We start from the raw sequence: 26,840 nt of genomic DNA, 5'->3' as shown, positions 1-26,840 counted from the left end.
TTCATTCCCTCACTGCTGACCTTTACCCCATATGGCACAAGGACAACCATGCCCTTATGAAGCACTCTTTGCTCTCTTGTCAGCTGCCATAGGCAGGCTGTTTACTGTCCAGTAGTCAAGGAATAGCATGCTTAGTTAGCACCAGCTGTTTACAAATACCACATGTGTCTCCATTTCTGGAAATGCCGTGGTCTCAAACACGTACACTGAGCAATATTTGACCAGAAAATAATTACATTTAACAGTTTATTTCCACAGCCATTTTTGATGCACTATGTTCTGCTCAGCCACGTTCCTTTGGTTGCTCATAGTTTACATAGGGTGGCCTGCAGAGAGGGGCTGATGAGATAGCCCTGCAAGTTGCCCACAACCACAGATCTAGGATCAGATTACCCTACTCCCTGACCTAAACTATTTGTGGGATAAAAAGGTATCTAACCCTTGATCCCTGGTTCGTGGCAACCCCTGATTACTCTTGTGCTTATCCAGTCAATGGATCAGTGTTTCTCAGGTATTACAGATGAAAAGAATACATGCTGAATACAGCTTAATGTGTCATTTAATCTTTTCATGGATTGCAGTTTGAAGAGGATGTGTGTGAATGCCTCCACTTCTACTCGCGGGATTAAGCCTACTGATAGTGTGGCTACTCTGGTGGATTATTGAGACCAAGCTAATGTTAAAGAAAGGGGAAGACACTCAGACTGGCGGTGAAACCCCTGCAGCACAGGAGGAGATGCAAGCTGATGGGACAACGCCACATGGCCTTGTTCTTACCGAGCGTTCCACAGCAATGGTTTCTACCTCGACAGACAGTGGGGAGCACAGTCTCCTAACCCACAGTGCCTCGGCTGCAGGTTCCATAACTAGAACGGGGGATCTTCAACCTCCCCAGGCCTCTTCAGAGGTGAAGACAGCGCAACCACGCCCATCACCATCACCCGTCTCCCAGGCTCCCAGAAGAGTGACCAGACCTAAGTTCAGTGCGGGCCCTGAGGCCAGAGAGCGTCTCAAATTCATCCTGGGAGCATCGGAGGACAATTCTTCTGACGAAGAGCCTTTAGTCAGCAAACCCCCCACGGGTTCTTATGCGCCGTCTGCCACCTTCCCACCTTCATCTGCAAGATCGACTACCGCCGCTGCTGCTGCCCCCACCCCCGGCATGAGGTAAGCTCTCTCTTAACAACTATGTTTATTGTTTTGTTTGTTGTTGATTTTCTGTACTCTAATGATGTCTGTCATATAGACATGAGCCCTACTGTGCAGAAATGGGTGGCAACAAAGGCAAGAGCTTTCACTGTAAAACCATTGAAAATCCCCCCCCCCAAAAGCCAATGAAACATCAACAGGTAAGAGAACAGTGCAGTTGCTTTCATTGCCAACAGAGTGCACTGTGTCTCTAGAGATAAGTGTCGGGCAAAGAGAAAACTGCAGCCTGGTTGTGAGGGCAGTCACGTATGCTCTGCCCTCACAACCAGGCTGTGATCACCTGACACACAGTATGCTGACCTGTTTTATTGTTGCATGCCACATGTCTCTCTATTATTGGAACAAGTGTTTCTGACTTTGACTTTGAATGGTCCCTGGACATATTGCAGGCTAGGAAGACTGCAGAGCTGATTATATTATTTTATATACATTTGGAAGACCAACATTTCTACTACCCTTTGGGGGTCCTCTGCCAAGAAATGTGACTGTAGTCTGCAGGCGTTCAAAATAAGAAGCTACTGTTTATCATTTTCTTCTCAGAGTCTTGATTTGTGACATTATGGATATCTCAGATAGTTGGTCAGCTGTCCATATCATGTCACCAACTTGAAATGAGTTCAGTTGGCTCGACTTTCTCATCCCAAATGGATAAAGGGTCTCTCAATTGAGCCCTGAAAGCTTGTTTGTACACTCGAGCAGCATGTGCAGGAATTGCCATGAATGTGAAAACTAAATGGGGAGAGAGGTAAGATAACTTTTACTAGATAGCTTTTAATGTATAATCTGTGAAAAACACATAATAGATGTGTTTTAGCGATTGATGTTATTTTTTTTTTCAATTGGCTGCTAATAACTTTAACTAAAGTTAGCTTAGTTTTGTTTATTGCATTAGGTAGAGAAAGTTCAAGTTATGATTTGATTGTTGGTGAAACAAACAACATTGTATGAAAGTTTAATCAGAAGGTAAACTGTGTGTGTGTGTCACTTACAGCCTGTACAACGGTGTTCCCATAATGGGTCTGTGGGTGAATAATGTTTTGCATGTGGGAGGGGAGAGGGAGGGAGGTGCTGCTGAGAGAGGAAGGGACTGGTGGAGGTCGTATTGTTGTGGTGTTAGATTTCAACTCTGCGATTCTCACATCTTATGCGTGTCTGATAATCTGCCATGGAGGGAGATGGCTGGTTTCAGTGTCTCAAAAGGTTAGTCTCAGACAGTTGACTAGGCTACTTTGTTTTCTTTGATTCTTGGAATGCATACTTTGTACGCAACAGTTTATTCCTATTTTTGTAATTTCAAGTCTAATAATCTCTCTAAGTTGTTTGAGATGTTTAGGTTTCCATTACTCATGGCAAATATGTCTGTCTGAGTTGAGAGACGGGAAGGCTGTGTAGTAAACAATGATGCCAATGAACAGTGTGACTAATGGTTATGTAACTGTACAAAGCTGGGCTGGTCTGAGCACGTGTATGCTTGAGGAAGTCAGTGAAATAGGAAAAAAGAGAAATACGAGTGCTTTCCCCTCTCTGCAACTTCCTTCTACATTAGAAGCCGACATCATCAAAGCAATAGACCCACTAGGTCTTTCAATACTTTATCTTTAAAAACTATTGATCAGACTTGGAGTGTTACAGCTTGATGCAGAATGTGTGCACTTGCAGCTCGTGAGGATTAGACTTAACATACCCTTCCTTTTGTTTTAAGACTTTAAGACTTGATTTCCTGCATAAACCTAAACCTATATGCTAATAACAGTTTTTCCATCCTCAGACAGTAGAATGTTGCAAAAAAATATCACTGTTATTGTAATGAAAAACATTTCCATCCTCGATGGTTTTACATGTGGCATTACAAAAATGAGTGCCAGCAGCAGTTTACTGCCCCTGCTAGTAGCCTATACATCATTTGTGACTCATGTGTTACTGTAGCCTACAGTATGTATATTTCCTCATGGTCTTGAGCACATCCTTACTCTGTAACTTATTGTTCAGTGGTCATTAATCATTCTCTTTAAGACAGTATAGTCTAGACTTACCAAACTGAGTGACCTTCGCATCAGTACCTCCCTCTGCAACTGGAGCCTGGCCTTCCTGACCAACAGACTCCAGTTTGTCAGATTAGACAACCACCCCTCCTCCACCTTGGCCCTGAACACTGGTCATCGCCAACTCATTCGAATGTCACTCAACAACCATAGGATGATATCAAGTGACCATCAAAAAGAATGGCAAATGGCAGCTGGGGTGAAGTGCACGGCGAGGACGATTCGAAACAGGCTCCTAGGGCTGTCGTGCAAAGCTAGAAGAAAGCCCTTCATCAATAAGAAAGCAAAGAAGAGCCAGGCTGAGGTTTGCAAAAGACCATAAGGTTTGGACCGTAGAAGACTGAAGTAAGTTCATCTTCTCTGATGAGTCCAATTTTCAGCTTTGCCCAACACCTGCCGTCTAATAGTTAGATGGAGACCTGGAGAGGCCTACAAGCAACAGTGTCTCACTCCCACTGTAAAGTTTGGTGGAGGATCGGTGACGATCTGGGGGTGCTTCAGCAAGGCTGGAATTGGGCAGATTTGTCTTTGTGAAGAACGCATGAATGAAGCCACGTACAAGGTTGCCCTGGAAGAAAACTTGCTTCCTTCTGCTCTGACAATGTTCCCCAATTCTGAGGATTTGTATTTCTAGCAGGACAATGCTCCACGCCACACAGTCAATCAAGTTGTGGATGGAGAACCACCAGATCAAGACTCTGTCATGGCCAGCCCAATCTCCAGACCTGAACCCCTCTGAAAACCTCTGGAATGTGATCAAGAGGAAGATGGATGGTCACAAGCCATCAAACAAAGCTGAGCTGCTTGAATTTTTTGCACCAGGAGTGGAATAAAGTCACCCAACAGCTGTGTGAAAGACTGGTAGAGAGCCAAAACACATGAAAGCTGTGATTAAAAATCTGGAGAAATGTTGTCAGTAGTTTATAGAATAGCCTAAAAACTAAAATGTTGACTTTACTAAAACACATACCTATAAATAGTAAAACCAGCTCTATATGCTACATAGCTCAAGACCTATTGCCCCTTTTCTGTACATAGCATATCATAACTATACATATCATATTGATATTCTTGCATTCTTGTATATTCACTTGCATGTATATTTGTATACCTATGCTGTAATACCTTGCACCGTCTACAGTACACTATCGTGTCTTTTGCACTATGCCACTATCTGGTTAGATTTTGTTGTTTCATTACTCAATGATGCAATGTTGCTCAATGTCACTCAATGAATCTTATCTAAAGTTGAATATAATCTAAAGGCCTGGTGATGTTTCCTCATGAACATGCTCTACAAGTGTTTTTAGGTCACCTGAAGTCGTCTTTTTCAAATTGCTTCGGTGCCTCTGTGCCTGGAAGTGGCACCCTTTGTTTGAACTCTTTCCTGTTCATGTTGTGATTATGCTCTTTAATGCACATTCATTTGAATATTTTTTGTTCAGATTATTTATTTTTATATAGGCCGATGAGTGATTCTAGAAATGTTAGAACAACTGACCACTAGTAAATAAATCTACATCATGAATATAATTTGATCAGAATAGCTATATTCATTTCTTCATGCTTCTGTACAGTTTTCATATTGACTTTATTAATCTAAAGTTGATGTGGTTTGCCGCAGTGGAGCTGACACCGAAAGGGTTAATGGTCCGTGTCAGTGTGTATTTTTCCTGATAACATGTTAACCTTTGATTGGCTCTGGTCTGGTGAACATTTATATGTGAGGAGTACCAGCCACAAAGATAGCTCAGAGGTACCTCTGCAGATTACAGAGAGGACTACCATTTAGCCTACATGTGATTATGTCACTCAGATTGTAGTGGATTGTAGTTTGCATTTGTCTGTCTAAGTAGACTGAACACCTTTCTAGGATGTGACTGACATGAGCTACGGTTCATTTTACAGATCAGGTAAGACATGTATGGCATCAGGAGCACAGCTTTTACCCTCATTAGAGACTGAACTTTGTGCTGGTTGATGTTAGGGTTAATTGATTTCCAATGCTGCTGTTTACACTTTGTGGTCATGAATTTGGTTTGTGAACTTTGCTATGATCTCTTACATTGAATTGCAGTGGTAATCTGAATGTTCCCCTCGACTACAGTGTTGTACATTCTACTTTATCTGGCCTTAGATTTGCATATAAACACATCAACTTTGGGTGTTGCTTGAAAATGTGCTTTACAATTTGAATGATTGACCAATTACATTGTTATTGTGTACTATACAGCAAAACATTTTCATTCTGCCTCCAGGCCCAGCATGTCTGGCCCACACCTGGTGAAGAAGGGACGTGAACTCAGAAAAATGGACCTGCAGAGAGACTTCACTGTGGCCTCACCAGCTGAGTTTGTCACACGCTTCGGTGGAAACAGTGTCATAGATAAGGTGAGATGTCACTCCCTGTCTGTCTGTGCCTTGATGAGTGTTGCAAAATCATTTACATTAAACTAAGTGAGACAAACTAAAGGCCCTTTGTACTTTAAAACCAACTGTAAATGCTGCCTAATGTACAACTGGAACAATATTCAACATTCCTGTACAGGTTTTTCTTAAACTATCAGTCCTCTTTGTCTTTTGATGAAGGTGCTGATAGCTAACAATGGCATAGCAGCGGTCAAATGTATGCGTTCCATCCGCCGTTGGTCGTATGAAATGTTCCGGAATGAGAGGACCATCCGCTTTGTGGTGATGGTCACCCCTGAGGACCTGAAAGCTAACGCAGGTCAGCCATGCTGTTCTGAAGCTCCACAGCAGACCTTTCCTCAATGTATCACTCAGCATATTTGCAGATAAAGTCAATTGGGGAAACTGTTAATTGCGTCTGAGTTATCTGCACTAGATTTAACAACGTTGCTCATTGAAAGACTCATGATTAACTTCCTATTAATATGAGATGCTATGTGTTTTTAGAGTATATAAAAATGGCGGACCACTATGTCCCGGTTCCTGGTGGTGCCAACAACAACAACTATGCCAATGTGGAGCTGATAGTGGACATCGCCAAGAGGATCCCAGTACAGGTGCTCCACATTCACTGACACAGAATATGGGTTTAGATCTAATATGGTAGAGAACGACTTGTCAGTGTTTGTCTGAATGGCCTCAAGTTGAAGTCTAGAGTGCTTGCTGTCAGACTCTTTCTTAACAGTTTTTTCTTTATCATTGTTTACAGGCAGTCTGGGCTGGCTGGGGTCATGCCTCTGAAAATCCCAAACTGCCTGAGCTCTTGAACAAGGCAGGGATATCATTCTTAGGTACAGCTGAACATAAAACTGTCAGTATATGATATTATTGTTTTCCAGTGCCGGTTTCACTTCTGTTTTTACCAGGAGGAGTTCAATTCATTTGGTGTGCTGTAAATGTTTGTTGGTTTGTTGGCAGGCCCGTCCAGTAAGGCCATGTGGGCACTAGGAGATAAGGTGGCCTCTGCGATTGTGGCCCAGAGTGCAGACATCCCTACCCTGCCCTGGAGCGGATCAGGTGATGCACCCCTCCAATATTCCCCTCTATAATCACATTTCTTCATTATGTATTATCTACATATGGGGTTAGGATTCAGTGACGGTGTTGTATCTTCAGACTAATGTCTTTGGAAATAGATAATATTTTGTCTGCTGTATGTTTGTTTTTTCGATGATAAGAGTGTATTTGTCATGAGCAAGGTCTTACTGTGCGCCCCAGTTCTAATCTTGTCTCTTCTGTCTTCTAGGTCTGAGAGTAGACTGGGACGAGGAGGACCAGACCTTTGGTCATGTGATCAGTGTGCCTCCAGAGGTTTACGTGCATGGCTGCGTGCGCGATGTTGATGATGGAATGGCGGTAAGCTACTATCTCTGTTTGTACTCTGTACTCTGTTTGTTTAAAGTTGTCCCCTTTGATTCCATTGTCCAACATCATTTCTCTATTCTTTGTCCTTGCAGGGAGCAGAGAGAATTGGCTATCCTGTTGTGATCAAGGCTTCTGAAGGAGGAGGGGGGAAGGGCATCCGGAAGGTAGACAGTGCTGAGGACTTTGCCAGCTTCTTCAGACAGGTTTGTCCAGACACATTATACTGTACTGTATACTGCACTGTAATACACCTCTATGATAGGATTTAAGTTTGACCATGAGTGTTGCTCCATCCTCCCACAGGTGCAGGCTGAGGTGCCTGGCTCGCCCATTTTCATCATGCAGCTGGCCCAGCATGCCCGGCACCTGGAGGTCCAGATCCTGGCCGATCAATATGGCAACGCCATCTCTCTGTTTGGCAGAGACTGTTCCATCCAGAGAAGGCATCAGAAGATCATAGAGGAGGCTCCAGCCACCATAGCGTCCCACACAACATTTGAGCAAATGGAGAAGGTGAGGGGGATTTCCTTGTTGTTCCTTGTTGTTCCTTGTGTTAAATTGAATTTGATCCACCATTTAAACTTGCTTTGATAAAGTTGAATTGTTACAGTTATGTCATTTTAACAGTAAAAGGTACAACCCTCTTTCCCCCTCCGGTTAGTATGCAGTGCGACTGGCTAAGATGGTGGGCTACGTGAGCGCAGGAACTGTGGAGTACCTCTTCTCTGAGGATGGAAGCTTCCATTTCCTGGAGCTCAACCCCCGTCTTCAGGTGGAGCACCCCTGCACTGAGATGATTGGAGATGTGAACCTGCCAGCCGCCCAGCTCCAGGTACACTAGAGACACAGGTCAATGGAGCAGTGATGACATAAAAGGTTTCAAATCACAAAGCCACGGCCTGTTATGGTTAATTTCAATGCTCCAAGCATTGATGCTTTCAGTGCTCCAAGCTCGAAGCCTAATAATTTCACTCTCTTACACTTGTGTAATGTGACGTCAAGTGTAAGAGAGTGACACGACTTTAGGAGAAGATATACCATGTTAACTCTCTGTGTCATCCCTTGTAGATTGCGATGGGGATCCCCCTCCACAGGATAAAAGACATCCGCTTGCTCTATGGAGAGACTCCTTGGGGGGACACAATCATTAACTTTGAGGCCCCTGAGTGTCCCCCCTCTCCAAGAGGACACGTCATAGCAGCCCGGATCACCAGCGAAAACCCAGATGAGGTGGGCATATACTGTACAGGGGCTAGGTTATCTCATTACAAATTCAAGAGACACCTTTAGGTAGCCATTGACCTATCCTTCATGTCTCTCCCAGGGCTTCAAGCCCAGCTCTGGGACAGTGCAGGAGCTGAACTTCCGCAGCAGTAAGAACGTCTGGGGCTACTTCAGCGTAGGTGCCACCGGAGGCCTGCATGAGTTTGCCGACTCCCAGTTTGGACACTGCTTCTCATGGGGGGAGAACCGAGAGGAGGCCATCTCGTAAGTCTAACTTTGTTGTTTCTGGTGACCATCTGCAGCACATGTATCTGAGTTCATCTGTATCAGTGGCTATCAGTGTAAAGTCATGTTACTTATTGTGTGGTGCAGGAACATGGTGGTGGCCATGAAGGAGCTTTCAATCAGAGGAGACTTCAGGACCACAGTGGAGTACCTCATCAAGCTGCTGGAGACGGAGTGCTTCAGGAACAACGAAATCGACACAGGCTGGCTGGATCATCTCATTGCAGAGAAAGTGCAGGTAGGAGACCGATGACACAAAGTCATAAGGCCCATGTGAATCATTGAATAACCATCCCTAAGGATATAGCAGGTTGAAACGAAACCCGTCCTGTGACTCAATATATGTTTGCTCTCCCTGAAGGCGGAAAGGCCTGACACCATGCTGGGTATCGTCTGTGGGTCGTTACATGTGGCAGACGCCAGCTTCAGGAAGAGCATGTCTGACTTCCTGCACTCACTGGAAAGGTATGAAACCATCTCCCCCAGCCGAATATCCTATCACTGTAAATCGTAAGCCTTAACACCGTTTCTAAACACAGCATCTTAAATGTACCCGTTTAGGGGCCAGGTGCTACCTGCAGCCAGTCTGGTCAATACTGTCAATGTGGAGCTGATATATGAAGGTGTCAAGTACAGCCTCAAGGTACCCAAACTTTATTTGGCTATCATTCTCTTTCAAGACTGTACCTCCCTCTCGGCCTTGTTTAATGCCAAACTGTGTTTCTGACAGGTGGCGCGCCAGTCCCCTACCACTTACGTGATCTTCATGAATGGGTCCGACATTGATATTGACGTTCACAGGCTGAGCGACGGTGGTCTCCTGCTCTCCTACAACGGCAGCAGCTACACCACCTACATGAAGGAGGAAGTAGACAGGTGAGACTTCCTGGCCACCTGATAAGTGCATGTAGTCCCATACAATGTTTCTAATGTTATGAGCTCTAAATCAGCTTTGTATGTTATACTGCTTTATGCTCCATGATCATATCTATTTCGATGCTCTAGCTATCGCGTCACAGTTGGCAACAAGACCTGCGTGTTTGAGAAAGAGAAGGATCCCACGGTGCTGAGGTCGCCCTCTGCTGGTAAACTCCTGCAGTACCTAATGGAGGATGGAGGCCATATCTGTGCAGGGCAGTCATATGCAGAGATTGAGGTGAACTGAGCTAATGACAAGCAAATATGTTCTCACAAATGGTGTGTGTGTGTGTGTGTGTGTGTGTGTGTGTGTGTGTGTGTGTGTGTGTGTGTGTGTGTGTGTGTGTGTGTGTGTGTGTGTGTGTGCGTGCGTGCGTGTGCGTGTGCGTGTGTGGGTTCTGACTCTACGTTGTGGCTACAGGTTATGAAGATGGTGATGACTCTGTCAGTGCAGGAGTCTGGTTGTGTCCACTTTGGGAAGAGACCCGGGGCGGTTCTCGAGCCTGGCTGTGTGGTGGCCCGATTGGACCTGGATGACCCCAGCAGCATCCACCCTGCAAGTTACCCTCATAGTCCTTGAACCTTGAACAACACTGCTAGTTACCCGTGCCGCATTTCAATACTGAATATATTCTTCTCTCTCTCTCGTCTTTGGTCTCCCACCGTAGGTGGAGCTGAACACAGGCTCTCTCCCAGCCCAGCATCCACTGCCTATGGTGGGGGAGAAGCTCCACCAGGTGTTCCACAGCATCCTGGCGAACCTCATCAACGTCATGGAAGGGTTCTGCCTCACAGAGCCCTACTTCAGCAACAAGGTAAGGGTCTCCATGGTGAACGGAAGCATGCAGAGATGTTGTTCAGTAAACTGTGGATTGGTTCAGCTGGATGAGGTTGTGACGGTCGTATGTCCCCTCCGCAGCTGAAGCAGTGGGTGGGCACACTGATGAAGACACTGCGGGACCCCTCCCTGCCCCTGCTGGAGCTCCAGGAGATCATGACCAGTGTGGCAGGTCGCATCCCTCCCTCCGTGGAGAAGGCTATCCGCAAAGTCATGGCCCAGTATGCCAGCAACATCACCTCTGTCCTCTGCCAGTTCCCTAGCCAAAGGGTGAGTAATCCAGAGCCACCTAACTAGCAGTACGACAGTTACTTTTGGGATTAAGTGAACCGGGTACAGTGCATCCCCATCTTCAAGCCTTGTACATTATAAATACTGGATTCTTCCCCCTCCATTCCAGATTGCCAATATTCTGGACAGCCATGCGGCCACCCTACAGAGGAAGGCAGACCGTGAGGTGTTCTTTATGAACACCCAGAGTATCGTCCAGCTGGTGCAGAGGTCAGAGCTGTCCTATTTCACATTTGGATCTTCATTCCATAGTGTACATTCTTTTTGGGAGTAATTAGAGATTGTATTATGGATTATGAGAGATTATAATTCATTGATGAATGTGTCGCAGGTATCGCAGTGGAATTCGAGGATACATGAAGTCTGTGGTGCTGGATCTGCTGAAGCGCTACCTGCAGGTGGAGACGCAGTTCCAGCATGGTAACTTAGACTAACTGGGTATAAGAGATTTTACAGCCGTTTATGACGTATTGTAGATTGGGTTGATCCATTTTATGCCATGGCTTTTCCTCTCATGAACAGCTCACTATGACAAGTGTGTGATCAAACTGCGGGAACAGTACAAGCCTGGCATGACGACTGTGTTGGAGTTCATCTTCTCTCACGCCCAAGTCTCTAAGAAGAACGTCCTAGTCACCATGCTCATAGTAAGACTGTTCTCTCTTCTCTAAACCACACAGCCACTTTGTTTTTGAAGAAAATGAATTGTTCATGGTTTGTATAACACCCACCAATACCTCTGTCAATGTTTAGGACCAACTCTGTGGACGGGACCCAACCCTAGCAGATGAGCTGATGACCATCTTGAACGAGCTGACACAGCTCAACAAGATGGAGAACTCCAAGGTGGCCCTGCGTGCCAGACAGGTAAGACCTCAAAACTAACCTGGTCTGAATTGGACAGTGCACCTAATGCTTCACTCTCATCACTTGAGAGTGAAGACTTTGGAGAGTTGAATAGCTACTACACAAATGAGGAGATATTGATGAGCTGAAATGTGTTTTACAGGTTTTGATAGCATCTCATCTACCCTCTTATGAACTGAGGCACAACCAGGTGGAGTCCATATTCCTGTCTGCCATTGACATGTACGGACACCAGTTCTGCCCTGAGAACCTCAAGGTGAACTCATCTTGTGTGGTATAGTACTATATCGACTGGCAATTTGTTTCTTTAAACAAGCTCTGAAGTATAATATCTTAAAATCTCCACAGAAACTGATCCTCTCTGAAACCTCCATCTTTGATGTCCTGCCCAATTTCTTCTATCACACTAATCGGGTCGTGTGCATGGCTGCATTGGAGGTAAGCAGTGTAGTAGAGCAGGGGTGGCCAACCCGCGGCTCGCGAGCCGCATGTGGCTCTTTGCCTGTCTCTGTGCGGCTCTTTAATCCATTCATTAAAAGTGCGTGGCTCGCTCTCTGTGTCTCAATAGGCGTTGTTTTGGTATGACAATTCATGGCACTCGCCATACCTGGTTTACATTTTTTTTAAATCTGAAACACGTTTAGTCATTTTGGTGATTTTATCCACTACACACAACGGTAACTCAAAACCTCCCGGCTAGTAGTGCCCCGCGGTGGTGTAGCGGTCTAAGCACTGGCCACTAGTGCAAGCTGCCCACCGGGGACTGAGATCGTATCCCAGCTCGCCAGATCCGGATATGGCTGGGGCACACACGGGGAGCGGCATATTGGGCGGCCGCTCCCGAGGGCGGTATAGGAGTATTTCCGGACAAGGATCCGTCGCGCAACAGCGCCCCCGGGGTGCCGGAATAACAGGTGCTGGGCTCGAGGAGCCAGTCAGCTAGTCTGCCTGGCGGCCTCTTCTGGGGTCGTGCGGTGGATCCTTCGCAATAGGCAGGGGATAATTGGATGCTAGGTTGGGTTCAATTGGCTACCAAATTGGGTGAAAAAGGGATAAAATCTGAAAAACTAATTTAAAAAAACAAAACAAAAAAACTCCCGGCTCCATCTCACCCCACCAGCCAGGCGCTGTAGTGGAGCGCAGGGTTGCCAGGCGGGATTGACAATTTCAAGCCCAACCAGTCTAAAAGCTGCCGAATCCACCCGTCCAGAGTGACCAAAAGTAGGCCTATCTGGCAACACTGGAGCGGGACATCGGTTCCTCAATAAACAAGCCATGAGTAACGTTAATGTTAAAACCTTGTCCACGATTCTCGTTCATTCAGGTGTGTTAAACAAACTGTATAAATGCCATTTACATACTGTTGGTTCAAATGTAACATATTAATGAACAAGTTCATGTCATGTTCTGTCAGTACAAACATGTTCTAATGTTATTTTAGTGAGCTAGTTTACGTATGTCAACAATTTCTCTATTCTCAATAATTTCAGTAATAATTGTACCGAATTGGGGCCAGTAACACTGACTTGTGTGTGAGTAAGTTATATGTGTGTGCAAGCATGTTTTTGATATTGTCAATCGTCTCACTTTTACTAGGTGAGCTGGTATAACAAATATGCCAGGGGAAAAAAGGAAAATGGACATAAAGACCTCTTTTGGTCAAAGGGCAGCAGAGACAAGTACAGGGACACAGGTGAGGTCTAAACAGGTGACAGGGACAGGGACACAGGTGAGGTCTAATCTAGTGTTTTAACAGTGCAGTTCGTTTAGAGTTGAGAATAGCTAAATCTGTTATGTTTTGTTTCTAAGGAGATTGAACCAGTCTGCCTGCTAGGAAAGATGTACTACCTGCATACTGTAGTTGTCTCCTTTATTCATTACCTTAATGTCACATAAGTAAATTGTATAGAAACAACTCACCAAAATTGACTATTGCACAACTGTTTTGAAAAAAAAATCCACTCAGACCTTGCCATACCTTGGCTTTTGCTGAAATGACACCACTGGTCTCATAGCCTATTGGAAATGTATTGCGTGTGTGTGAATGAGCGCTTTTGTGAGCCCGCATGTATGATGTGGCTCTTTCTGGTACCCCAACAATTTTTTGTGGCTCTTAGTCTCCGACTGGTTGGCCACCCCTGTAGTAGAGTATGTAGAGTATGAACCTGGTTTTGTTAAATCCGTAGCCATTTTGTTGAAATCTCTCCTTTTATATTATCTGTCCAATGGGACGTTTTGCTCTGCCCTCCCTAGGTGTATGTGCGTAGAGGCTACATCGCCTATGAACTCAACAGCCTCCAGCATCACCAGCTGCAGGACGGGACATGTGCTGTAGACTTCCAGTTCATGTTGCCCTCATCTCACCCTAACAGGTACCCAGACATTCGGCATTAAAAAAATAAATATATATACAATATTCCTCACCTACAGTGTAGCACAAAGCAAGCATTGCTATTCATCCCATGATGCAATACTGCTGAATATTCAAAAATACATCCACCCCCTACAATTCATTTATTCACTACATACCTGTAAATATGAATGGACACCTATTACATCTTTGTAAGGTAATGTCAGTGATCAAATCCATTATGGTACATTTTTATACCATGTCTCTAGTCCAGTATTCCTGGTTTTCATTGACTTGCTCATATCTACCATTTCTCCCAACAAGCGAGCGATTCACCAGAGTGATTCCGTCCATGAGAACATACACGTAATACATTCTACCTACTCAGCATCTCTTACACAGTGTTTGTCACACCCCATTGAGAGCACTAATAAGGCCTATAACACATGGTAGTGGTGCAGTGTGCTTCCATTGGGCAGAACAGTAGGATCATCTCAATATTGACTCCCCTAATACTTCCTCCAATGCTGTCATTCCCAGAGGCATTTTGGGCAGATATGGACAGGGTAATCATGACTGTGATTCACTTTTGTTTTGCTCTCAAGATAGCGAAACTCCAATTGCACAAATCAGGAAAACTATTAAGCCAATTATTTTAAATGACACTTTAACAAAAGCTAATACAGTTAATAGAAGTTACAAAAAAAGAAAAAAAAGAAGTACATACAGTGCCTTCAGAAAGTATTCAGACCCCTTTGTTGTGTTATAGAGTCAATTTAAAATGGATTAAATTAAAAGAATTTGCCATCAATCCACACACAATACCCCAGAATGACAACGCTTTTTGAAATTTCATATATTTATTAAAATTAAAATACAGAAATACCTAATGTAAATAAGACCCATTGCTATGACACAGTGTGTAACCTGTGTAAACCCTATAAAAACTAAGATATTAATTCCCAAATTCCATGAACTATTATTCTTGTATTAAGATGGACTCAATTCAACTTACTGAGTGATTTGTTTGCAGCATTTTTGCATTTTAGCTAATTCTCAGTGTCAGAGCAAAGGGAATACCTATGTACATATGGTATTTCTGTATTTAAATTTTAATACATTTACTGAATTTTCAAAAAATATGTTTTCACTTTGTCATTCTGGGGTATTATGTGTGGAGTGGTGGCAAATTGTATCAATTTTAAATGGAGACTATAACACAACAAAATGTGGAAAAGGTGAAGGGGTCTGAATATGTTTCGAAGGCGCTGTAGATTACAGAAGTTAGTTACAGAGCAGTCATGCAGCTGCTAATCATGGCTTTAGCTGCTTTAACTATTAATGCAGAACTATTTTATCATCGAGCATTAATGTGTACAAAGCGAGAGTGCGTTAAACTAATAATAATGCATAGAGGTAGAGCTTGATTATCTACTGCTAACATTCACCTGTCAATCATCTTATTTCAGAGGGAGCAGCCCTACTCTGAACAGGTAGAGTAAAGCTCCTCCCAGCCAGTGAAACCTCTTGGCTCTGTGTATGTCTCATAGCAAAGCATGTAGAATGCACTGTATTGTTTTTTCCTCCCTTTTTTCAAATCCAATAAACCTCTGCTGAGGGACTTTTAGGAAGTCCTTCCTATTGTCTTTTTTTCTTCTCTTTTTAATTTTTCAAATGTAATTTCCTTTCTCCGCTTTCATAATGTTAAGTTGCTTTTGAGAGGAACATTTGACCTTTGTCAAATTCAATGTGCCTCTTAAAACCTCAGCCTGATATTTGTTAGCTAAAGGTAATTCTGTATTTTACAGTTTTCCAGATTTGACCCCTTGAAATCCATCTATACCCTTATATGAAAGATGAATAATTTATAATCTTGAACAATGATGTTGTGTGCTTTGCTTTGTGGAAAAACACATACAGTATTAGCATCGTGATTTGCTCTCTAGTACACCCATTTATGTCGATGGCCGAATATCACTGCTAGTGCTAAACATCCCACCATCCGTAGCTGACTGCTGCTCCCAGTGCCCATGGCAATGGCAACCCTACCCATGAGTCACCTGTGTGTCCTCCTTTCAGGGTGGCAGTGCCAGCAGTCAACAGCTCGGGTCAGTTTGAGATGAGGCGGCAGGGCAGCGAGCTCTTTCTGGAGGGGGCGTTCTCTCCCCCATGCCAGCGCATGGGTGCCATGGTGGCTTTCCAGTGTTTTGAGGACTTCAAAAGGTAAAACGCAGTGTTTACCCCAACTTGAGTATGTATAGGCATTGAGTGTAGGCATTGGTTAGCCATGTTCTGATGTCTGTCCTGGGTATTTGTTTCTACAGAAACTTTGATGAGGTACTTTCCAGCTTTGCTGATCCGCTGATGGAGAGCCCAATGTTTTCCGAGGCCTGCTCCAGTCTGTATGAGGAGGACAATTGCAAGGTGAGTGACTGAGAGCATTAGAGAATCGGAAAACTCAGATGTATGTCCGCAGTGTCATTGATTGTTTCCCTTCCTCCCCTGCAGAACACAAGGGAGAACCCCATTCATATCATTAACGTGTCTATAAAGTCAGCTGACACTGAGGATGACGATCCCTTGGTCACAGCCTTCGCTGCTTTCGCCCAGTCTAAGGTTGGTACTGTTCAAACCTCAAACTCTCCCGTTTTGTTGCTGTGGATGTGCTTCCCAATATGGCTGACATTACGGTAAATACAGTGTACCTTTATCTCTGCACTAGATAATAACTTATATGACATTTCTAATTACAGAAAGCGCAACTCTTTGAGCATGGTATCAGAAGGATAACGTTTCTAGTTGCACAAAAGGTGAGACATCTTTACAAGAATTTGTCACTCAGAATTTCACCTTTCTGTTGTATATCAAGCTATTTACGATGTTGAGTATGTCATGACCCGGGTCGTGGATCGAGACAATAAGGGGAGACCACACGGTCAGAATCAGTGAAATAACATCATATTTATTAACTTACAAAACAAGAATGAGGTGTGTCCGTCAGTAATCAGTAGTGTGAGTAAGTGGATGTGTGTATGTGCGAATGCAGGATGTTGTAGGGTGTAAAATAATAATGCCACAATTATCATTCAATAATCTAATAGATAAAAGCATACAGTATAACGCTGATTATCTGTTTTTTTATCAGAGAGAATTTCCAAAGTTCTTCACCTTCAGAGCTAGAGATGGGGTAAGAAATGACCTCTCTCACAAAGTGCTTACGACAGTGATGGCACACTGATCATGCCTGATTCAGAGAGTGTACAGAGCAGCCATTGAACCCTCCCCATCTGCCCCTCCCCCCAGTTCCAGGAGGATCGTATCTACCGCAACCTGGAGCCGGCTCTGGCCTTCCAGCTGGAGCTCAACCGCATGAGGAATTTTGAACTGACAGCTGAGCCTTGTTCCAACCACAAGATGCACCTGTACCTGGGCGCCGCCCGCGTGCAGGCGGGCGCTGAGGTCACAGACTACCGCTTCTTCATCCGAGCCATCCTCCGCCACTCTGACCTCATTACAAAGGTATGATGATGGGAAGCATCCTGCAATTTCATTTGTAACTTAGAGGGGAAAACATAATGGGTAATGATAGTGCTAGGGTTCCTTCTAGAACTTTTGCACCCCTCTCTCTGTGCCTCCCAGGAAGCATCCTTTGAGTATCTCCAAAATGAGGGAGAGCGTCTGCTGCTGGAGGCCATGGATGAACTGGAGGTGGCCTTCAGCAACACTACCGTCCGCACAGACTGCAACCACATCTTCCTCAACTTCGTCCCCACTGTCATCATGGACCCCTCCAAGGTCAGCGTGTGCCCCACCTCAGAATGTGTGCGCCTGTGCCATAGCATGTGCTTTTAAGTAATTGCAAACTAGAAGTACAGTACATTATGTGACGTCCTATCTGTCCTTGTGTAGGTAGTTGGTAGTGTAGTTGGTAGCTGTGACACGTTATGTTCATCTCTGTGACACATTATGTTCATCTCTGTCCTTTGACATGTGGTTCTTAGATTGAGGAGTCAGTGCGCTCCATGGTGATGCGTTACGGTAGCCGGCTGTGGAAGCTCCGAGTTCTTCAAGCAGAACTCAAGATCAACATACGCCTGACGCCCACAGGGAACGCCATCCCCATCCGCCTGTTCCTCACCAACGAGTCTGGATACTACCTTGACATCAGTCTGTTCAATGAGGTCACTGATCCAAGCTCTGGACAGGTATACTCACCAGAATCAGCTCCCTAGGTTACTGTAGAGATTTGCAATCTCTATTAGTTCTTACTTATCAGCTCCTAATGGCGTTAGAAAAGGCACATCTATGGCTGTTAACTGGCAATTCTTGGGCTCATTATTTACATATATTTATGTACATTCACATTATGCGGTCACAAAACCTTTGAAAGTTGCACAATATTCATACTCACTGATAAAATTTCAACCTGCTTACAACCATGTTACTATGTTACACCGAAGCCTAAACAAGTCTAATGATACCAATAAGATAGCAACATTGAACCTTGCTATCGAAAATTTGGTCAGTTGACCAAATAACTTTAAATACTCATATGTCTTAGACATTTTGGACCACAGAATCTGAATGTCCATAAATGTATGTAAATATTGAGCCCATGAATGACCGTTGCCTGGCTCAAAGCCATAGAGGCAACACAATATGAGAGGGTGGCCTTTGGAATATTAATAGACGGTACTTTGGACGGTACTTTGTTTATATTTTGGGGTTTATTTCAATTCAATGACTAAAATGACCTTACTGTTCTCTGTCTCAGATCATGTTCCAGTCCTATGGAGACAAGCAGGGCCCTCTGCACGGCATGCTGATCAACACTCCCTACGTGACCAAAGACCTGCTCCAGTCCAAACGCTTCCAGGCCCAGACCCTGGGCACCACCTACGTCTATGACTTTCCTGAGATGTTTAGACAGGTGCCGCTTTCTCACTGTCTCAATCAGAAATGTTTTAGAAGGAGCATCCTTTTCTGTTTAAAGTATGGGGAGTTATTTTTATTTATTTTTTACTTTTTGCTATTATGTGTTTTGTAGGCACTCTTCAACCTGTGGGGTCCAGGGGACAGTTCTCCTAAAGATGTGGTGATGTGCACTGAGCTGGTTCTGGACCCTCAGGGCCAACTGGTGCAGATGAACAGGCTGCCTGGGGATAATGAGGTAGAATGCATATTCAACATATACTCTCATTGAACCAAAACCTACTTTAAGATGTCTGTATTTTTTCCTGTGTCAATATAAAAATAAAAATAAAGCACAACGACTGCCAATGGCCTGGCCTAAGCATAGAGTACTTTTCCTTCTATGACTCGTGGATAGATGATTCACTTACTTAGTCACTTACTTTAGTCTGCTAAATGCCTAAAATGTTAATGTTAAACCCTTCTTGGAAAATAATAATAATAATAATACCCTTCGCTCTTCCTCAGGTAGGAATGGTAGCCTTCCGGATGAAGATGAAGACTCCGGAGTACCCAGAGGGGCGTGACATCATCGTCATCTGCAACGATATCACCTACATGATCGGGTCCTTTGGACCCCAGGAGGATCTGCTGTTCCTGCGGGCATCAGAGCTGGCCCGGTCTGAGGGGATCCCCCGGATCTACATCTCAGCCAATAGTGGGGCGCGTATCGGCTTGGCTGAGGAGATCCGCCACATGTTCCAGGTGGCCTGGATCGACCCTCAGGACCCCTACAAGGTGACTCACTGGTTGGTCCTCTCTACATAGGAATGCCTTGTGAGACTTATCTAGGCACTGAGTGTTGAGTTGTGTCTTTTTGTTTCCATCTGTAGGGCTTCAAGTATCTGTACCTGACACCCCAGGACTACACCCGCATCAGCTCCACCAATGCTGTACACTGCCACCATGTGGAGGAGGGTGGGGAGTCCAGGTAGAACACAACCCTAATCCTTCAGATTTAACCCCAAAAATGTAACAAACTGGGATTTGGTGTGAAAAGACTTTCTTAACCCAGAGAATCAATGACTCTAACACTGTCTGCTTCACCGACTCCAGGTACATCATCACTGACATCATAGGGACTGAGGACGGGCTGGGGGTGGAGAACCTCCGGGGATCAGGCACCATCGCTGGGGAGACCTCGCAGGCCTACGATGAGATTGTCACCATCAGTATGGTGAGGAGAACAATACACCTGGTTCTATGTGGGAAGTTGAAACACTAGAGATCTGCAGGGCGGCACTGTGTCCTGGCCTCTGTTAAGAGCCACGTTCTGCCCTGGTTGTCACAGGTGACATGTCGTGCCATCGGCATTGGGGCTTATCTGGTCCGTCTGGGGCAGAGGGTCATCCAGGTGGAGAACTCTCACATCATCCTGACTGGTGCCGGAGCCCTCAACAAGGTTTCGACCTCATCTCTTTCATTCTAATAAGTCGTCTTACGTGTTGCATTTCTGTGGATAACACCAGCCAGTTAGACACAAGTGTCATTGTGAAATATACTATCTGTGATACAATCCACTGGATATAAGGTTGTATTTTCAGTGTTTTTAACATTGTAGCTGTTTAATTGCAGGTTCTTGGTAGAGAGGTCTATACTTCCAACAACCAGCTGGGAGGGGTGCAGATCATGCACAACAATGGTGTCACACACACCATTGTGCCAGATGACTTCGAGGGTGTTTTCACTATCCTGCAATGGCTCTCCTATATGCCTAAGGTACATTAGAAGATTCTTATTAGGGGTTTAGCTCTCTACATACCAACCCTTAACCATAGCTTACTCATACCTGGAGATCTCTAACCTTTAAGTTCTCTCATTACAGAACAAGCATTCTCCAGTACCGGTGATAGCAACAAAGGACCCAGTGGAGAGAGAGATAGAGTTCACCCCCACCAAGGCTCCTTATGATCCCCGCTGGATGCTGGCTGGGAGGCCCCACCCCAGTGAGACTGAAACTCTGACCCTATTGTATTTCCCTCTGATGGATACATGGGTCTATTCCTATTGTTTGTTGTGTTTGTGTTGTTGCGGATGTGCAGGTGAACATAAATAATTGATTTATGTTTGTTTAGCTGTTAAAGGATCCTGGCAGAGTGGATTCTTTGACCATGGCTCGTTCATGGAGGTGATGGGGTCTTGGGCCCAGACAGTTGTGGTGGGCAGAGCCAGGTTAGTGCAGTACAGTACAGATTGGCACAACAGAACTTGGATGTGCTCTTAACACAGGTTATCTCTGATGTAGCGCCTATATTAGCCTACCAAACTAATTTATGGAAAAATACAGGTTAGGGGGGATTCCCCTCGGTGTCATCGCCGTGGAAACACGCACTGTCGAGGTTGCCATCCCAGCAGACCCAGCCAACTTGGACTCAGAGGCCAGAGTGAGTGATTTTATGTGTTCATCATGTACAGTGCCCTCTACAATTATTGTCAAAGTAAATTTATTCTGAGGGAAAAAAAATCTCATCAAGAAATAATGATTTCTAACAAAACCTTATGTGCCACAATTATTGGCACCCCTAGAAATTCTTATGAACAAAATCTAACTGAAGCATTTTTTCCATTTATATTAAGTTGAGTGTTTAGGAATTTTCAAGCAGTAATCCATGACTTCCTGTTTCACTGGAGTATAAATATGAGGTGACAGAGGCCATATTTTCTTCATTTAATGAGGGTTGAAATAAAGGCTTGAAATAATAATACTAATAATACTACTACTACTACTACTAATAATAATAATAATACATTTTATTTATGGGTGCCTTTCAAGGCTCTCAAGAACACCTTACAAGACATAGTTAAAACCACATAAATGAAATGAAATGAAATATTCCCTTCATACATTCCCTTCATACATCAACATGGGAAAGATAAGAGAACACACAAATCAAATGAGGTAAAAGTGTGTTGAGATTCATAATCAGGGAATGGCTAAAATAAATTAAATAGCTACTCACCTGAAAATGCCCATATCTACCATTAGGACAATACTTAAAAAGTTCAAAGCAAGTGGAACTGTTACAAACTTGCCTGGAAGAGGATGTTTATTTTGCCCCCACGCACAATGAGGAGGATGGTAAGAGAGGCAAAAAAAATACCAAGGATCACTGTTGGAGAATTACAGAGGAGAGAAGCATCATCTGGTCACCAAGACTTCAAAACTACCATTAGACACCACCTCCATGTCAACAAATTATTTGGAAGCCATGCCAGAAAAAATCCTTAGCTCTCGCTTCACCACAAACATATGTGGAACTACTAGAACTTTGATTGATTGATTGAAAACTTTATTAGAAGATTTGCAGAAGTAGGTACATGAAAGTACATATTACATACAAGGTCAACTAAAAGGATAAAAACCCAAGAAAGCCACTGGCTTATTTCAATTGGGGTCCTTATTTCAATTGGGGTCCTTGAACCATGTTCTATAATCAGATTAAACAAAAATTGAGCTTTTTGGCAACACTCAAGGTGGGTTTGGCGTAAAAAGAAGGATGGCTATACCGAAAAGAACCTGATCCCCACTGTTAAGTATGGTGGAGGTTCTGTAATGTTGTGGGGCTGTTTTTCCTCCAAAGACCCTGGGAACACTTGGCCTGTTAGGGTACATGGCATCATGAACTCCATGAAATACCAAGACATTTTAAATCTGAATCTGGCTACCTCTACCAGGAAACTAAAACTGGGTCGTCATTGGATCTTCCAGCAGGACATGATCCAAAACATACGTCCAAATCAACACAAAAATGGTTCACGGAACACAAAATCAAACTTCTGCCATGGTCATCTCTGTCCTCTGACCTAAAGCCCATTGAAAACCTGTGGGCTGAGCCTAAGAGGAGAGTGCACAAGAGAGGACCCTGGATGATCTGGAGAGATTCTGTAAAGAGGAAAGGTCTCAGATTCCTTGCTCTGTATTCTCCAACCTTATTATATGTTACAGGAGAAGACTCAGGGCCGTTTTATTGGCAGAGGGAGGTTGCATATTACATGCAATCCAATAATTGTGGCACACATGATTTTGTTAGAAATAATTATTTCTTGATGACAGATTTTTTCTTTCTCTGAATGAATTTACTTCAATTAAAGGTTGGATGTTTCTCATTTCTTTCACCGTGACCTTAAACTAATTCACCAAAAGATTATTTTTTATAACCCTTTTTACTCATCTTTAACAGGGGTGCCAATAATTGTGGATGCTGTGATGTTTTGTGAAATAGTAATTGTGGCAACTGTCTCCAGCAGAGTGTAACCCGACCTGTGTGGTTTGTTTGTCTCTCTCAGCTCCTGCAGCAGGCTGGCCAAGTGTGGTTCCCAGACTCTGCCTTCAAGACAGCCCAGGCCATCCGGGACCTCAATCGTGAGAGACTGCCTCTGATGGTGTTCGCCAACTGGAGAGGCTTCTCTGGAGGGATGAAGGGTATAAGAGCACTGCTACTGAAAAAAGCAATATTATATTAAAACACAACAACCCATTAAGCCATATTTCCACAACTGGACTACCCTTTTGTCTCCCAGACATGTATGACCAGGTGCTGAAGTTCGGGGCCTACATCGTGGACGGCCTGCGTGAGTTCCGCCAGCCTGTGTTGGTCTACATCCCACCCTACGCTGAGCTGAGAGGAGGATCCTGGGTGGTCATAGACCCCACCATCAACCCTCTCTGCATGGAGCTGTATGCAGACAGGGAGAGCAGGTGGGGAACAGGGACTATTTGCTGTAAGACAGGAGGAAAAGTACCCTGAGATACAGCAGTGTATGAATGAGCACTTTCCTGCCTTCTCCCTCTCTCTTTCCAGAGGTGGTGTGTTGGAGGCAGAGGGAACAGTGGAGATCAAGTTCCGCAGGAAGGACCTGTTGAAGACCATGCGCAGGACTGATTCAATTTACTCCAGTCTAACTGAACAGCTGGGTAAATTCACTCTTACAATATGCACCATTGTAATCAATTCAGCGTTTCCGCCTACATTATCTCCGTCACTGGGGACAACTTCTATTCCAAATGATTGATGACTCCTGCTCTTTCTTGTTCAGCTACACCAGAGCTATCAGACAAACTACGCAAGGACCTTGAGGCCCAGCTCAAGGCCAGAGAGGAGTTCCTGCTGCCCATCTACCACCAGGTGGCAGTGCAGTTTGTGGACCTCCACGACACCCCTGGGAGAATGCAAGAGAAGGGCGCCATCACCGTAAATCCACTTTGCTTTGTTTTGCAAGAACATTTTATTGTGATTACACCATTGAAGCTGCTAATGTCAATTATGCAAACATACAGCAAAGCAAAATCCTAAAATTCATAAAAGAGTGTACCAATTCCATAATCACAATAGATCATTGAGTGGACTAACTTGCCATATCCAGTCTGGACAAAGGGGGATTATTATGCTAGGAGATATATTGAATTAATTTAATAATCAGGGACTACATGCTTTCCAAGACATTCAACTGCAGTACAATCTCACTGGGTTGTCATTTTTCTTTTATCTGCAATTGCATTCTGCTTTGAAAGCCTACGGAGTGCCATGGTCTTCAGAGAAACCCAAACATCCGCTGATTTACTGGTTATGTACTGGCAAACTAAAGGCTTTGTTTCAGTTATACTGTAGATACTAAGATCAATGAAAACTCCAATAAACAGTTCTCTAACTTTGAAACAACATAGAACCATAAAACAGGTCCACTGGACTACATTGTGGTAAAGACTTTAAGTGCATAATTGTCCCCCACCGATGATTCGGTCACTCATTATGTTGTCTGTTTGCAGGACATCCTGGATTGGAAGAATGTGAGGATCTTCTTTTACTGGCGTCTGCGGCGCCTCCTGCTGGAAGATTCGGTGAAGTATGAGATCCTACAGGCCAACCGGGACCTGAGTGACGGCCACATCCAGTCTATGCTGCGCCGTTGGTTTGTGGAGACAGAGGGGACTGTCAAGGTAGGCAGGGGGGGAAAGATCATTTGTCCCAAATAATGGCTCTGTCGATGCACGTTTTCATTTAATCTATTCCAATCAAATACAATAATTGTGTTGAGGCGTTTTAAGAGTGAGGTTGTGTGTGCCTTTCTAGGCTTACCTTTGGGACAACAACCAAGCTGTGGTAGAGTGGCTGGAGAAGCATTTGGCGAAAGAAGAGGGCACTCGATCAGCCATTCGAGAGAACATCAAGTACCTGAAGAGGGACTTTGCCTTGAAACACATCCGCAGGTACACACAAACACATGCATGCGCATGCACACACACACACACACACACACACACACACACACACACACACACACACACTTGATTTACCATAAACACAGTTAATACGTTTTGGAGCAGTTTGGTCTTTAAAGTGTTACTATAGCATCAAGTAATGGCATTGCATGTATTCATTCTCCCAGCCTGGTGCAGGCCAACCCGGAGGTAGCCATGGACTGCATTATTCACATGAGCCAGAACATCACTCCATCCCAGAGGGCCAAGATCTCCCACCTGCTCGCCACTATGGATAACACCAGCAGCAGTTAAGCTCTGGGACTGCTTCACCCAACGCTACAGAGGTGATCCCTATAATTCAGAGGGGAAGAATAGGCCAGTGGACATCGAGGCACATCGATGCCTACTTTGTATTGTAAACAGGTGAGACAATAAACCTAAAACCGAAGAAAAAAGGCTTGTTTAATTGTCAGGATTCAACTTAGGAATACTTACCTTACCACTCCACTACATGCTGTGCTCTGTCACATTGTGACATTGTCCATAATTGTTGGAATTGTTATTATCTATGCTAACTCCACTACTTAGCACTACAGAATCGCATTAATGATAGGATAAAGAAAATGCCATATGCCATGCTTGAAAAATGGTGCATTATAAAACATGCTCATTGTATGGATTGGACCATGTGCCTTTTAACAATGTTCAGTCAAGCCTCTTATAGCTAATGCTGGCATACTACAAGAGTCTGCCGACCTTTGAATGTACGTCAGTCAGCTGCCACAAACAAACCACTGCCACTTCACTGTACTGCATAATACAAGTGGGAAATGTGCCAGTACTGTGACTTTGTATCTTGTGTGTCTGGGTTTTGGCCTGAATGATGTCTTTTTATTTATTTGTGACAGTATAGACCACTTTACCCAAAGACAACTGAGCAGGGTTTATGCTACTAGTCAGTTTCAGTGACTAGATCAATTTGCTGTTTTCTTTCTTTATCAAACCAAAATTGTGTTTTATACTGTATATCAGTATTGTCCTTAAAAAAAACTAGTTGTGCAATTGCAGAGTCAGATAAGATTTGTTTTGTAATAAACAGTGTTCATTTGTGTGCCCTTGATTTTTTGTTGTTGCGTTAGGCAGTTAGTTAGTTAGACTGAATACAAAATCCACCTGTCATTTTCTCATTGTCATTTCATTTCAGTTTTGTTAGCTGGCCGTGATTCTGTGTTCTGTAGTATTTGTAAGGTCCTCATTTGACACATGGATACTAAAAGCTTGATTTATCATCAAACATTTCATGATTTATTTTGTAAATGATGTGTTCTTTGCCGGGTCTGGTATATGGTAATTGTTGCTAAAACTCAGGTGAATGTGAAGAGGCAGATGATGGTGTAATAGCTCGATGACCAAGAGACCATGCCTTTCCCATGATCAAAATGCCAGATACAGTAAAAAATAATGTATGTTGAATTATGTTGTATTTATGTTGTAACCAAAAGGGGTATCTAGTAAATACAATGGATCTATTTTCAGCAAGAAACCGGTGTCACCTTTTTAATTTACCCATTGTTATTTTATTGTTTGTGTTATTGTACATACATCCTGCCTTCTTAATCACAGTGCAATGTTTAACAATCAGGTGATGTTCAACATATTTCAAATTACAACTAGCAAAATGGTCAACTAATGCAATTTGTAGTCAATAGCAAATATTGTCAATAGCAAATATTGGCATGCATTGGCAATTTGAAAATAATGGGTAAACCATAAGTTTAAAAAAGCTTTTCTGTGGAGATAAGGATTTGA

General features: G+C 43.8%; 1 protein-coding gene across 2 annotated transcripts; it reads left to right on the top strand.

The window, feature by feature from the left end:
* Nucleotides 1-953: 953 nt before the first annotated feature.
* Nucleotides 954-26,560, top strand: acacb (acetyl-CoA carboxylase beta). Of its 2 annotated transcripts, none has more exons than XM_080532256.1 (53): nt 954-1,167; nt 5,510-5,642; nt 5,841-5,979; nt 6,168-6,277; nt 6,430-6,511; nt 6,639-6,737; nt 6,967-7,076; nt 7,178-7,288; nt 7,389-7,598; nt 7,747-7,917; nt 8,154-8,315; nt 8,410-8,573; nt 8,682-8,832; nt 8,956-9,059; nt 9,156-9,237; nt 9,325-9,470; nt 9,600-9,750; nt 9,934-10,068; nt 10,181-10,327; nt 10,432-10,620; nt 10,751-10,851; nt 10,973-11,061; nt 11,164-11,288; nt 11,395-11,508; nt 11,651-11,764; nt 11,857-11,946; nt 13,762-13,880; nt 15,328-15,351; nt 15,938-16,081; nt 16,183-16,282; nt 16,367-16,474; nt 16,612-16,668; nt 17,004-17,045; nt 17,162-17,377; nt 17,498-17,653; nt 17,860-18,063; nt 18,633-18,788; nt 18,906-19,028; nt 19,298-19,567; nt 19,663-19,760; nt 19,886-20,006; nt 20,121-20,231; nt 20,405-20,548; nt 20,655-20,775; nt 20,905-21,001; nt 21,117-21,213; nt 23,117-23,252; nt 23,351-23,528; nt 23,632-23,744; nt 23,867-24,021; nt 24,597-24,767; nt 24,901-25,037; nt 25,217-26,560. In XM_080532256.1, exons 1-53 carry the CDS (start codon nt 1,163-1,165, stop codon nt 25,341-25,343), a joined length of 6,759 nt encoding a protein of 2,252 aa, XP_080388382.1. In that variant the 5' UTR covers nt 954-1,162; the 3' UTR covers nt 25,344-26,560. The 2 variants fall into 2 exon arrangements, with proteins under 2 accessions (XP_080388382.1, XP_080388381.1); XM_080532255.1 differs by lacking the exon at nt 954-1,167 and adding an exon at nt 1,886-1,954.
* Nucleotides 26,561-26,840: the final 280 nt, after the last annotated feature.

The sequence above is a fragment of the Nansenia antarctica genome, assembly GCF_963989245.1.
Source record: "Nansenia antarctica genome assembly, chromosome: 5".
NCBI classification, from domain to species: Eukaryota; Metazoa; Chordata; class Actinopteri; order Argentiniformes; family Microstomatidae; genus Nansenia; species Nansenia antarctica.
This window is presented reverse-complemented; position numbering and strand designations above follow the sequence as displayed.

Excerpts from the sequence above, each read along its gene's own strand:
- acacb (XM_080532255.1), top strand. The coding sequence starts at position 1,926 with ATGAATGTGAAAACTAAATGGGGAGAGAG. Across the intron at positions 16,475-16,611 it reads CTGCTTTCGCCCAGTCTAAG|AAAGCGCAACTCTTTGAGCA; the intron begins GTTGGTACTGTT and ends TTCTAATTACAG. Across the intron at positions 18,789-18,905 it reads TTCCTGAGATGTTTAGACAG|GCACTCTTCAACCTGTGGGG; the intron begins GTGCCGCTTTCT and ends TGTGTTTTGTAG.